This window comes from Salvelinus namaycush, chromosome 10 (assembly GCF_016432855.1).
Source record: "Salvelinus namaycush isolate Seneca chromosome 10, SaNama_1.0, whole genome shotgun sequence".
Classification (NCBI taxonomy): domain Eukaryota; kingdom Metazoa; phylum Chordata; class Actinopteri; order Salmoniformes; family Salmonidae; genus Salvelinus; species Salvelinus namaycush.
Genome location: NC_052316.1, coordinates 46,448,087 through 46,462,574, shown reverse-complemented (window position 1 = coordinate 46,462,574; position 14,488 = coordinate 46,448,087). Strand labels below are relative to the sequence as shown.

The window sequence follows — 14,488 nt, the reverse complement described above, 5'->3', positions numbered from 1 at the left end:
GACAATAAAACAATGAATTCCATTTGGTCATGATCTGTTCTTAATATGTGAAGAGATGAAATAATGACTGACAAAGCAGTTTTGTACTTGTCCGTGTTGATCAAACAGCTTTGTAATTCTAATTTCGAGCATTAAGTTACTCGGGAACCAGTAAATAAAACTAACAAGTTGTATTATCTTAAGATAATTAAGGACAAAAAAGCTTGAAACTAGTGAAATGCTCTTAACATTAAAAACTGCCTGGTAAGAAGAAATATCTTGTCAGAAAAATCAAGCATATTGCCTTTTGATTTAATCTTACTTTTGCAGCCAGGCATGTGTGTTGTGACTGCGTGTGTGACAAAGAAAATCGTTTTTTGTGTCATATAGAGGGGAAATGCGTGCATCTCAGCATTTGAGTCACTTTTCAAAAGTTGCTAAAAGTTCCAAATACATTTTAAAAGTAGCTAAATGTGTTGCTAGGTGCTGTTTGAAAAAAAATAGTTGCCAGGGTTGTCTGAAAAGTTACTAAATCTAGGAACAAAAGTGCTAAGTTGGCATCACTGAATGTAGGGTATGTAAACATGATATAAAGTGGCATTGTTTGTAGTGATACATTTATTACATCTAATTATTAAAGTGGCTAGAGATATTAGATGTGGTTGAGCTGCCTTACTGTCATAAGGAGTAGGAAATGATGTGTTATTAGCTGTGGTTGTGAGTGTTATGTCTTGGTCCTTTCCCTCCAGGCCTCTGATGAAGGAGAAGTTGGAGCAGGGCATCAGTCTGGTGGTGGATAGATACGCCTTCTCTGGAGTGGCCTTCACCAGCGCCAAGCCTGTGAGTTCATTAAAACAATACACACAGCTCTCACCAGCGCCAAGCCTGTGAGTTCATTAAAACAATACACACAGCTCTCACCAGCGCCAAGCCTGTGAGTTCATTAAAACAATACACACAGCTCTCACCAGCGCCAAGCCTGTGAGTTCATTAAAACAATACACACAGCTCTCACCAGCGCCAAGCCTGTGAGTTCATTAAAACAATACACACAGCTCTCACCAGCGCCAAGCCTGTGAGTTCATTAAAACAATACACACAGCTCTCACCAGCGCCAAGCCTGTTCTGTATGTACTGTCTTTGGCTGTGTTTTGCTCTGCCTGAAATACCCCCTCCTGCAGTGTTGTCGTACTCGAGTCTGGTCTCGAGACCACACATTGTGTGTCGGTCTTGTCTCAGTTTGGAATACATTTGTACTCTGTCTTGACTTGGTCTCGGACAGTGAGGACTCAACATTTCTTCCCAAGACCACCGGCGTAAATAAAACTCATTATCAGCTTCCAATCAGTCAGCACATAAAAGCGCTTCGCCAAATATATACACTCCTTTCTTGAAACTTATCTTATCGCCTATTGAAACCTGGGATTTCTACTTTACTCGTAACCTTACTGTCCTTTTACTTTCATTGAAAAATAGCCTCAAACTTTGGCTGAATTTGCTAGACTCGTTGGTGGGGAAGAGTGGGGGAAATTGTTGGAAAGTTACATGCTCACTATTAGTAAGGGAAGACGGGGGAAATTGTAACAGTCGCTATATCTATTATAGACATGTTTGTGCAGTGGTGAACCTATAGGACCTAGGCCTTCAGTGGATAACCTATTGGACCTAGGCCTTCAGTGGAGAACCTATTGGACCTAGGCCTTCAGTGGAGAACCTATTGGACCTAGGCCTTCAGTGGAGAACCTATTGGACCTAGGCCTTCAGTGGAGAACCTATAGGACCTAGGCCTGCAGTGGAGAACCTATAGGACCTAGGCCTTCAGTGGAGAACCTATAGGACCTAGGCCTGCAGTGGAGAACCTATAGGACCTAGGCCTTCAGTGGAGAACCTATAGGACCTAGGCCTTCAGTGGAGAACCTATAGGACCTAGGCCTGCAGTGGAGAACCTATTGAACCTAGGTCTGCAGTGTGTGACAAGCTCGTGAAGCTGAAAGGACAGTAACTAATAGGGTTGCACATTTTGGGGATTATTCAGAGGTGGAAACTTTCCGTGGGAATTAATGGAAATATATGCAAATTAATATTAATACCATTTAAATGTAGATGTTTTATGCAATGGATACATTTACCATATCGTATGGAGACAGAAACATAAACCTTTTACCTTATCATAAGTACACATCATTGCAAATGATTAAATCCTTCCAATAGAAATTTAAAAAATCTATTTAGTTACGAATTAAAAGAGTTGACTCTTCACATTGGATGATTTCACTGAACAACAAAAGAAAAGGAATATTGAATGATCCATCGCATCTCCCAGAAACGTTTTCAACATCTGTAAAATGATAGTCTAGAAACTAAAGCTTTGGTTGTCTTCCTCTCGGGCTTCCATGTCTTCTCCCTGGACCTCCTCAATGTCCACCTTTTGAACATCAGGCATCTTCACTGTCACTTTCCAACCTTGTTGAGGATGGCTTGTTGTCAGGCTCAAAAAGCCTAAAATTTGCCCAGATGGCCACCAATTTTTCAACCCTTGTATTGGACAGCCTGTTGCGTGCTTTGGTGTGTGTGTGTGTGTTCCCAAACAAGGACCAGTTGCGCTCTGAGGCGGCTGATGTTGGTGGGATATGGAGGATGATGGAGGCAACAGGGGAAAGAGCCTCAGATCCACAAAGTCCCTTCCACCAGGTGGCTGATGAGACATGTTGGCACGACTGCCAAATTGCATCTCCATCCCAAATCCCTTGCTTGGAAGTGTACTTCGCCAGACTGCCAAGAACCTTGCCCTCATCCAGGCCAAGGTGGCGAGACACAGTAGTGATGACACCATAGGCCTTGTTGATCTCTGCACCAGACAGGATGCTCTTGCCAGCATACTTGGGGTCCAACATGTACGCTGCGGCGTGTATGGGCTTCAGGCAGAAGTCACTCCTTTTGATGTGTTTCCTCTGCTTGGAGCAACAGTGAAGTGGGCAGGGCAGTACGGATATCTTCTCTTACATCCGCAAGCAGAGTCTGAACATCAGACAGGATGGCATTGTCTCCCTCAATCTGTGCAATGGCTACTGCTATAGATTTCAGGATTTTCAGGCTCTCCCAAAATACATCATCCAGGAGGATCCTCTTGATGGGGCTGTCCATATCAGCAGACTGTGATATGGCCAATTCTTGGAGAGACTCCTTCCCCTCCCAAAGGGTGTTGCTGGGCAGCTTCAATGTGGTGCTCTTATTATTCTCACTTTGCTTGGTGAGGTAGATTGCTGCTATAACTTGATGACCCTTCACATACCTAATCATTTCCTTGGCTCTCTTGTAGAGAGCCAAGGAAATCCCATTGAAATCCCACAATCCCATTGTTTTCAGTGCCAAGATGTCCGTGAGGAGCTTATTCAATGCATGAGCAGCACAGCCAATGGGTAGGACTCCTCCACTTTAGACCAAGCAGCCTTCATGTTCGCAGCACTGTCTGTCACCAGTGCAAATACCTTCTGTGGTCAAAGGTCATTGACTGCCTTCAGCTCATCTGCAATCTGCAATGTAGAGACCGTTGTCCCTTGTTTCTGTGCTCTTGTAGAATACTGGTTGAGGGGTAGAGATGTAGTTAATTATTCCTTGCCCCCGAACATTCGACCACCCATCAGAGATGATTGCAATACAGTTTACTTTCTCTATGATTTGCTTGACCTTCACTTGACCAGCAAATGAGTAGATAAAGCATGTCTGGTTGGAGGGGTGTATGCTGGGCGAAGAACATTCAGAAATCTCTTCCAATACACATTGCCTGTGAGCATCAGAGGTGAACCAGTTGCATACACAGCTCGAGCAAGACATTCATCCAGCATTTCTCTGACTATGTTCCTCCATTGAGTCAAAAATTCCAGGAGTACCATGAGCTGTTGCTATCGATAAGATTAGCAAGATGGCGCCGACAGAGATGCTCGGTTCCTTGTCAATCATTGGCTTATTGGTGAAATCAGTAAATCAATCAAACCTTTAATGCAATTGCAAACAGAAGTTGACAACGGAAACACAGCACGTATGTTTCAGAGTAAGTTCTGCAAAATAAAAAGGTCAAAGTTGCTTTAATATGCTTGCAGTCGAACCCCTAGTGATGTAACTGCCTACATCAACACCTTCTACTCATGAGACCAAGCCCATGCATATACAGTTATACAAACTTGCTGCAGAAAACAATAGTTCCAGTGTTTTCTAAGGGCTCAGCAGTAATTTTCCATTCACGTGTGGCTTACAGTGGTATGTCTGACTTGTCTCTTATCTATTTACTCCCCTGCAGGGGTCTGTGTCGCTCTTTTAGCCTTGAGGCGCTTTCTCACACATCTGCTCACAGCGTTTCTTATAAGAGGCATAGACTAGAATAGAACTGTGGAACAGTATTAAACCTTATAATGCATATATTGCTAATCTGTGGTCCAGGACCCTATAAATGTAGTAGGGGAGGGTCTTATAGCCCTTCCCCTTCTATTAATACAACATAAGCATAATAAATTATTATAATACATCAATCATTTGGTGCAGCTCCTATCATGACCCCAGGGTGACCCCCATCACCTCACGTTCTAAGGAAACTATGCAGTATAAAAAATAAAGTAATCTATTACTTCTTACATTGTTACCCCAGGAAGTCTTATTACATACAGCCGGGAAGAACTATTGGATATAAGAGCAAAGTCAACTTACCAACATTACGACCAGGAATACGACTTTTCCGAAGCGGATCCTCTGTTCGGACCACCACTCAGGACAATGGATATGATCCCAGCCGGCGACCCAAAACAACGGCGCCGCAGACAGAGCGGTCTTCTGGTCAGGCTCCGTAGATGGGCACATCGCTCACCGCTACTACACGCCAATGTACAGTCTCTTGACAACAAGGTAGGCGCAATTCGAGCAAGGGTTGCCTTCCAGAGAGCGAGAGAAGAGATTAACATTCTCTGTTTCACGGAAACATGGCCCACTCGGGATATTTTATCAGAGTCGGTACAGCCACCCGGTTTCTTCACGCATCGTGCCGACAGAAACAAACATCTCTCTGGTCAGAAGAAGGGCGGGGGTGTATGCCTTATGATTAACGAGTCGTGGTGTGATCATAACAACATACAGGAACTCAAGTCCTTTTGTACACCTGACCTAGAATTCCTTACAATCAAATACCGACCGCATTATCTACCAAGAGAAATCTCTTCGATTATAATCACAGCCGTGTATTCCCCCCCCAGTGTATTCCCCCGTGTATTCCCCGTCCAGGTGTGCTTGGGGGGGCCAAGCACACCTGGACGGCCCTGAAAGAACTTCACTGGTCTCTATGTAAACTGCAAACCACATATCCTGAGGCTGCATTTATTGTAGCTGGGGATTTTAACAAGCTAATCTGAAAACAAGGCTTCCTTAATTTTATCAGCATATCGAATGAGTGACTCGAGCTGGCAGCTTTCTTGATCATTGCTACTCTAACTTCCGCGACGCATACAAAGCCCTCCCCAGCCCTCCATTCAGCAAATCTGATCACGACCACATTTTGTTGCTCCCAGCCTATAGACAGAAACTAAAATAGGAAACGCCTGTGCTCAGGTCTGTTCAACGCTGGTCCGACCAATCGGATTCCAGGCTTCAAGATTGCTTCGTGGACTGGGATATGTTCCGGATAGCCTCGGACAACAACATTGATGTATACGCTGATTCGGTGAGCAAGTTTATTAGCAAGTGCATCGGTGGTGATGTACCCATGGTGACTATTAAAACCTTCCCCAACCAGAAACCGTGGATTGATGGCAGCATTTGCGCAAAAATTAAAGCTCGAACCACTGCTTTTAAATCATGGCAAGGCGACCGGAAACATGACCGAATACAAACACTGTAGCTATTCCCTCCGCAAAGCAATCAAACAAGCTAAGCGTCAGTATATTGACGAAGTAGAGTCGCAATTCAACAACTCAGACACGAGACGTACAGTTGAAGTCGGAAGTTTTTCACAATTCCTGACATTTAATCCTAGTAAAAAATCCCTGTCTTAGGTCAGTTAGGATCACCACTTTATTTTAAGAATGTGAAATGTCAGAATAATAGTAGAGATTTATTTCAGCTTTTATTTATTTCGTCACATTCCCAGTGCGTCAGAAGATTACACACTCAATTAGTATTTGGTAGCATTGCCTTTAAATTGTTTAACTTGGGTCAAACGTGTCGGGTAGCCTTCCACAAGCTTCCCACAATAAGTTGGGTGAATTTTGGCCCATTCCTCCTGACAGAGCTGGTGTAACAGTCAGGTTTGTAGGCCTCCTTGCTCGCACACGCTTTTTCAGTTCTGCCCACAAATTTTCTATAGGATTGAGGTCAGGGCTTTGTGATGGCCACTCCAATACCTTGACCCTCATGATGCCATCTATTTTGTGAAGTGCACCAGTCCCTCCTGCAGCAAAGCACCCCCACAACATGATGCTGCCACCCCCGCGCTTCACGGTTGGGATGGTGTTCTTTGGCTTGCAAGCCTCCCCCTTTTTCCTCCAAACATAACGGTGGTCATTATGGCCAAACAGTTCTATTTTTGTTTCATCAGACCAGAGGACAACCTAAGTGTATGTAAACTTCCAACTTCAACTGTATGTGGCAGGGTCTACAGTCAATCACGGATTACAAAAAGAAAACCAGCCCCGTCGCGGACACCGTCTTGCTCCCAGACAAATGAAACAACTTATTTGCTCGCTTTGAGGACAATACAGTGCCATGGACATGGCCCGCTACCAAAACCTGTGGGCTCTCCTTCACCGTGGCCAACGTGAGTAAAACATTTAAACGTGTTACCTCTTAGGGATCCCCTACGGCTAGAATCCCGTTAACGGGATCCATTTGACAACATCTGGTAAATTGCAGAGTGCGACATTCAAAAACACTAACTTCGTAATATTAAACATTCATGACGATACAAGTGCCTTACATCATTTAAAAGATAAACTTCTTGTTAATCCAGCCGCTTTGTCAGATTTCAAAAAGGCTTTACGGCGAAAGCATACCATACGATTATCTGAGGACAGCGCCCCGCATACAAAAGCATGAAAAACATTTTCCAACCAAACAGATGCATAACGAAAGTCAGAAATTGCAATAAAATAAATCGCTTACCTTTAAAGATCTTCATCTTTTTGCAATCCCAAAGGTCTGTTACACAATGAATGGTCGTTTTGTTCAATAAAGTCCTTTATATCCCAAAAATGTCAGTTTATTTGGCGCATTTGATTCAGAAATACACCGGTTCCAACTCGCCCAACATGCCTACAAAGGATCTAATAAGTTACCTGTAAACTTGGTTCAAACAACGTTTCTAATCCAACCTCAGGTACCCTAAAATGTAAATAATCGATAAAATTTAAGACCGGAATAAACTGTTTCCAATACCGGAGAAAAACAACACGGAGGGCGCAGTCATTCACGCGCACCAAAAGACTAGAGTCCACCGACAAAGAATATGAATACTTCTTCATTAAAAAAAAAAGAAAACATTGAACAGTTTCTAAAGGCTGTTGACATCTAGTGGAAGCCATAGGAACTGCAATCTGGGTCCTAATAAATCAGGTTTCCCATAGAAAATCATTGGAAAATTCAATGACCTCAGCAACAAAAAATTCCCTGGATGGATTGTCCTCGGGGGTTTGCCTGCCAAATCAGTTCTGTTATACTCATAGACATTATTTTAACAGTTTTAGAAACTTCAGAGTTTTCTAATACTACCATGCATATGCTTATGGGCCTGAGTAACAGGCAGTTTACTTTGGGCACCTCAGTCATTCAAACTTCCGAATACTGCCCCCTAGCCTTAACTTCTCTAGGATAGGGGGCAGCATTTTCACGTTTGGATGAAAAGCATACCCAAATTCAACTGCCAGCTACTCATCCCCAGAAGATAAAATATGCATATTGTTAGTAGATTTGGATAGAAAACACTCTGACGTTTCTAAAACTGTTTGAATTATGTCTGTGAGTATAACATAACTTATTTAGCAGGCGAAACCCCGAGGACAAACCATTCAGATTTCTTTTTTTTTTTAGGTCACTCTTTTCAATGGGAATACAGATTTCTAATTGAACTTCTTGCAGTTCCTACCGCTTCCACTGGATGTCAACAGTCTTCAGAAATTAGTTGAGGGTTTTTCCTTTGTGTAATGAAGAAGTACGGCCATTTTGAATCAGGGTCACTTGAAGTGTCCTGTTAGATAGAGGCGCATGACCAGAAAGCATGCTACAGATTGTTTTAATCCTGTATTGAACACAGATCATCCAGTCTTCAATTTTATCGATTATTTACGTTAAAAAATACCTAAAGTTGTATTACAAAAGTAGTTTGAAATGTTTTGGCAAAGTTTACAGGTAACTTTTGAGATATTTTGTAGTCATGTTTCACGAGTTGGAACCAGTGTTTTTCTGGATCAAACGCGCCAAATAAATTGACATTTTGGATATATATCGACGGAATTAATCAAACAAAAGGACCATTTGTGATGTTTATGGGACATATTGGAGTGCCAACAACAGAAGCTCGTCGAATTATATTTTTATTTCTGCGTTTTGTGTCACGCCTGCAGGGTTGAAATATGCTTCTCTCTCTGTTTACTATGGTGCTATCCTCAGATAATAGCATCGTTTGCTTTCGCAGAAAAGCCTATTTGAATTCTGACATGTTGGCTGGATTCACAACCAGTGCAGCTTTAATTTGGTATCTCATGTGTGATTTCATGAAAGTTGATTTTTATAGTAATTTATTTGAATTTGGCGCTCTGCATTTTTACTGGCTTTTGGCCAAGTGGGACGTTAGTATCCCTCATATCCTAGAGAAGTTAAACAGCCATCACTAACATAGAAAGGCTGCTGCCGAAATACAGACTCAAATCTCTGGCCACTAAATAAATGGACTTAAAAGGTATCACTAGTCACTTTAAATAAATCCACTTTAATAATGTTTACATATCCTAATACATTTTATTTCACCTTTATTTAACCAGGTAGGCCAGTTGAGAACAAGTTCTCATTTACAACTGCGACCTGGCCAAGATAAAGCAAAGCAGCGCGACAAAAAAAACAACAGAGTTACACATGGAATAAACAAACGTACAGTCAATAACACAATATAAAAAGTGTATATACAGTGTGTGCTAATGAAGTAAGATTAGGGAGGTAAGGCAATAAATAGGCCGTAGTGGCGAAATTTAGCAATTAAACACTGGAGTGATAGATGTGCAGAAGATGAATGTGCAAGTAGAGATACTGGGGTGCAAAGGAGCAAAAATAACAATATGGGGATGAGGTAGTTGGATGGGCTATTTACAGATGGGCTATGTGCAGGTGCAATGATCTGTGGACTGCTCTGACAGCTGATGCTTAAAGTTAGTGAGGGAGATATGAGTCTCCAGCTTCATTGATTTTTGCAATTCGTTCCAGAGAACTGGAAGGAAAGGCCAAGTAGGAAATTGGCTTTGGGGGTGACCAGTGAAATATACCCGCTGGAGCGCGTGCCAGTGGGTTTGGCGACGAATATGAAGCGAGGGCCAGCCAACGAGAGCACACAGGTCGCAATGGTGGGTAGTATATGGGGCTTTGGTGACAAAACGGATGGCACTGTGATAGACTGCATCCAGTTTGCTGAGTAGGGTGTTGGAGGGTATTTTATAGATGACATCGCCGAAGTCAAGGATCGGTAGGATAGTCAGTTTTACGAGGGTATGTTTGGCAGCATGAGTGAAGGATGCTTTGTTGCAAAATAGGAAGCCAATTTTAGATTGGAGATGCTTAATGTGAGTCTGGAAGGAGAGTTTACAGTCTAACCAGACACCAAGGTATTTGTAGTTGTCCACATATTCTAAGTCAGAACCGTCCAGAGTAGTGATGCTAGACAGGCGGGCGGGTGCGGGCAGAGATCGATTGAAGAGCATGCATTTAGTCTTACTTGCATTTAAGAGCAGTTGGAGGCCACGGAATGGCATTGAAGCTCGTCTGGAGTTTAGTTAACACAGTGTCCAAAGAAGGGCCAGAAGTATACAGAATGGTGTCGTCTGCGTAGAGGTGGATCAGAGAATCACCAGCAGCAAGAGTAACATCATTGATGTATACAGAGAAGAGAGTCGGCCTGAGAATTGAACCCCGTGGCACCCCCATAGAGACTGCCAGAGGTCCGGACAACAGGCCCTCCGATTTGACACACTGAACTCTATCTGAGAAGTAGTTAGTGAACCAGGTGAGGCAGTCATTTGAGACACCAAGGCTGTTGTCTGCCGAAAAGAATGTGGTGATTGACAGAGTTGAAAGCCTTGGCCAGGTCGATGAAGACGGCTGCACAATACTGTCTTTTATCGATGGCGGTTATGATATCGTTTAGGACCTTGAGCGTGGCTGAGGTGCACCCATGACCAACTTGAAAACCAGATTGCATAGCGGAGAAGGTACGGTGGGATTCGAAATGGTCGGTGATCTGTTTGTTAACTTGGCTTTCAAAGACCTTAGAAAGGCAGGGCAGGATAGATATAGGTCTGAAACAGTTTGGGTCTAGAGTGTCTCCCCCCATGAAGAGGGGGATGACCGCGGCAGCCTTCCAATCTTTGTGGATCTCAGACTATACAAAAGAGAGATTGAACAGGCTAGTAATAGGGGTTGCGGCGGATAATTTTAGAAGAGAGGGTCCAGATTGTCTAGCCCAGCTGATTTGTAGGAGTCCAGATTTTGCCGCTCTTTCAGAACATCAGCTATCTGTATGCAAACCAGGTATTGAAAAAGTTTGTTTCTTAGTCTTGGTTAGTTGGCTATTTGCGATGCTCAATCCAGTCATTCACTGTTTGGATGAATAAAGACTTTAACAAACAAACCCTCCCAATTTAAATGTTGACTGTAATGTTAGCTTACCTGACAGAACGATTTAATGCTGAGCTGTGTCAATGGGGAGGACATTTTGTTTTGCTCAATTGAATTAAAAGGGCAACTACACTCTCCAAAAATATATAAAATGTTTATTTATCCCAGACCTGACAGTTGAAGCATTGGTGTGGACTTAGAACAACACATGTCTTTTTGTTGTTGTTGAAAATCAGAAAAATCTATAGGAAAACATAGGACTTTTCACACGGGGCCTTACCTTCACCAGGCACCACTACACCACTGCATAGGGCTGATGGAAAGACGGCAGTCTCTTCACCAGGCACCACTGCATAGGGCTGATGGAAAGACGGCAGTCTCTTCACCAGGCACCACTGCACCACTGCATAGGGCCGATGGAAAGACAGCAGTCTATTCACCAGCACCACTGCATAGGGCCGATGGAAAGACGGCAGTCTCTTCACCAGCACCACTACACCACTGCATAGGGCCGATGGAAAGACGGCAGTCTCTTCACCAGCACCACTACACCACTGCATAGGGCCGATGGAAAGACAGCAGTCTATTCACCAGCACCACTACACCACTGCATAGGGCCGATGGAAAGACAGCAGTCTATTCACCAGCACCACTACACCACTGCATAGGGCTGATGGAAAGACAGCAGTCTATTCACCAGGCACCACTACACCACTGCATAGGGCCGATGGAAAGACAGCAGTCTATTCAGACACCACTGCATAGGGCCGATGGAAAGACAGCAGTCTATTCACCAGCACCACTACACCACTACATAGGGCTGATGGAAAGACAGCAGTCTATTCACCAGGCACCACTGCATAGGGCTGATGGAAAGACAGCAGTCTCTTCACCAGGCACCACTGCATAGGGCTGATGGAAAGACAGCAGTCTCTTCACCAGGCACCACTGCATAGGGCTGATGGAAAGACAGCAGTCTATTCACCAGGCACCACTACATAGGGCTGATGGAAAGACAGCAGTCTATTCACCAGGCACCACTGCATAGGGCCGATGGAAAGACAGCAGTCTATTCACCAGGCACCACTGCATAGGGCCGATGGAAAGACAGCAGTCTATTCACCAGCACCACTACACCACTGCATAGGGCTGATGGAAAGACAGCAGTCTATTCACCAGGCACCACTGCATAGGGCCGATGGAAAGACAGCAGTCTCTTCACCAGGCACCACTGCATAGGGCTGATGGAAAGACAGCAGTCTATTCACCAGGCACCACTACATAGGGCTGATGGAAAGACAGCAGTCTATTCACCAGGCACCACTGCATAGGGCCGATGGAAAGACAGCAGTCTATTCACCAGGCACCACTGCATAGGGCCGATGGAAAGACAGCAGTCTCTTCACCAGGCACCACTACACCACTGCATAGGGCTGATGGAAAGACAGCAGTCTATTCACCAGGCACCACTACACCACTGCATAGGGCCGATGGAAAGACAGCAGTCTATTCACCAGCACCACCACCACTGCATAGGGCTGATGGAAAGACAGCAGTCTATTCACCAGGCACCACTACACCACTGCATAGGGCCGATGGAAAGACAGCAGTCTATTCACCAGCACCACTACACCACTGCATAGGGCCGATGGAAAGACGGCAGTCTATTCACCAGGCACCACTACACCACTGCATAGGGCCGATGGAAAGACGGCAGTCTTTTCACCAGCACCACTACACCACTGCATAGGGCTGATGGAAAGACAGCAGTCTATTCACCAGCACCACTACACCACTGCATAGGGCTGATGGAAAGATGGCAGTCTATTCACCAGGCACCACTACACCACTGCATAGGGCCGATGGAAAGACGGCAGTCTTTTCACCAGCACCACTACACCACTGCATAGGGCTGATGGAAAGACAGCAGTCTATTCACCAGCACCACTACACCACTGCATAGGGCCGATGGAAAGACGGCAGTCTATTCACCAGCACCACTACACCACTACATAGGGCCGATGGAAAGACGGCAGTCTAATCACCAGGCACCACTCCATAGGGCTGATGGAAAGACAGCAGTCTCTTCACCAGGCACCACTACACCACTGCATAGGGCCGATGGAAAGACGGCAGTCTATTCACCAGGCACCACTACACCACTGCATAGGGCCGATGGAAAGATGGCAGTCTCTTCACCAGGCACCACTGCATAGGGCTGATGGAAAGACAGCAGTCTCTTCACCAGGCACCACTGCATAGGGCCGATGGAAAGACAGCAGTCTATTCACCAGCACCACTACACCACTGCATAGGGCCGATGGAAAGATGGCAGTCTCTTCACCAGGCACCACTGCATAGGGCTGATGGAAAGACAGCAGTCTCTTCACCAGGCACCACTGCATAGGGCCGATGGAAAGACAGCAGTCTATTCACCAGGCACCACTGCATAGGGCCGATGGAAAGACAGCAGTCTATTCACCAGGCACCACTACACCACTGCATAGGGCTGATGGAAAGACAGCAGTCTATTCACCAGGCACCACTACACCACTACATAGGGCTGATGGAAAGACAGCAGTCTATTCACCAGCACCACTACACCACTGCATAGGGCCGATGGAAAGACAGCAGTCTATTCACCAGGCACCACTACACCACTGCATAGGGCTGATGGAAAGACGGCAGTCTATTCACCAGGCACCACTACACCACTGCATAGGGCTGATGGAAAGACAGCAGTCTATTCACCAGCACCACTACACCACTGCATAGGGCTGATGGAAAGACAGCAGTCTATTCACCAGCACCACTACACCACTGCATAGGGCCGATGGAAAGACGGCAGTCTATTCACCAGGCACCACTACACCACTGCATAGGGCCGATGGAAAGACAGCAGTCTCTTCACCAGGCACCACTACACCACTGCATAGGGCCGATGGAAAGACAGCAGTCTCTTCACCAGGCACCACTACATAGGGCCGATGGAAAGACAGCAGTCTCTTCACCAGGCACCACTGCATAGGGCCGATGGAAAGACAGCAGTCTCTTCACCAGGCACCACTGCATAGGGCCGATGGAAAGACAGCAGTCTATTCACCAGGCACCACTACACCACTGCATAGGGCTGATGGAAAGACAGTCCATTCACTCTGACATAAGCCAGTAGGTCCTATGCCATAACGAGCAAGTTGATGTTTGTCTGCCCGAGCAGGGTTTCAGTCTGGACTGGTGTATGAATCCTGACATGGGGCTGCCCAAACCAGACCTGGTGATGTTCCTTCAGCTCAGCCCGTCTGAGGCCGCTCAGCGGGGTCAGTTTGGGACAGAGAGATATGAGACCACCGTCTTCCAGAAGGTCGTACAGCAGAAGTTTGAACTTCTGATGAAGGACCCTTCTGTCAAGTGGCAGGTAAGAAGCCGTGTCCTGATTGTCCACACTTCCTATGTTTGCACTTTCACACTCCCTGTCATTGATTTAACAATGGTGGAAACTCCCCTCCAGCCAATGACTACACCTATCCAATACTTTAATCTATTAATGGGAGTGTGCAAGTGCACACTGGGAGAATCTGGAGATTTGTCCATTGGTTTGTCCCACCGTAATATAGCACGGTACAAACATGTTACATTGTGGCCCCTCTTCAATGGG

At 45.2% G+C, this 14,488-nt stretch overlaps 1 protein-coding gene across 1 annotated transcript in view; it reads left to right on the top strand.

Annotated features, from left to right (window-relative positions):
• The window catches only part of dtymk (deoxythymidylate kinase (thymidylate kinase)), a 29,753-nt gene that overhangs the window by 14,939 nt on the left and 326 nt on the right, over window positions 1–14,488 (top strand). Inside the window, exons 3-4 of the mRNA XM_039003022.1 lie at window positions 729–819; window positions 14,051–14,248. Coding sequence (XP_038858950.1) covers window positions 729–819; window positions 14,051–14,248 — 289 coding nt within the window. The remainder of the gene's footprint in view (window positions 1–728; window positions 820–14,050; window positions 14,249–14,488) is intronic.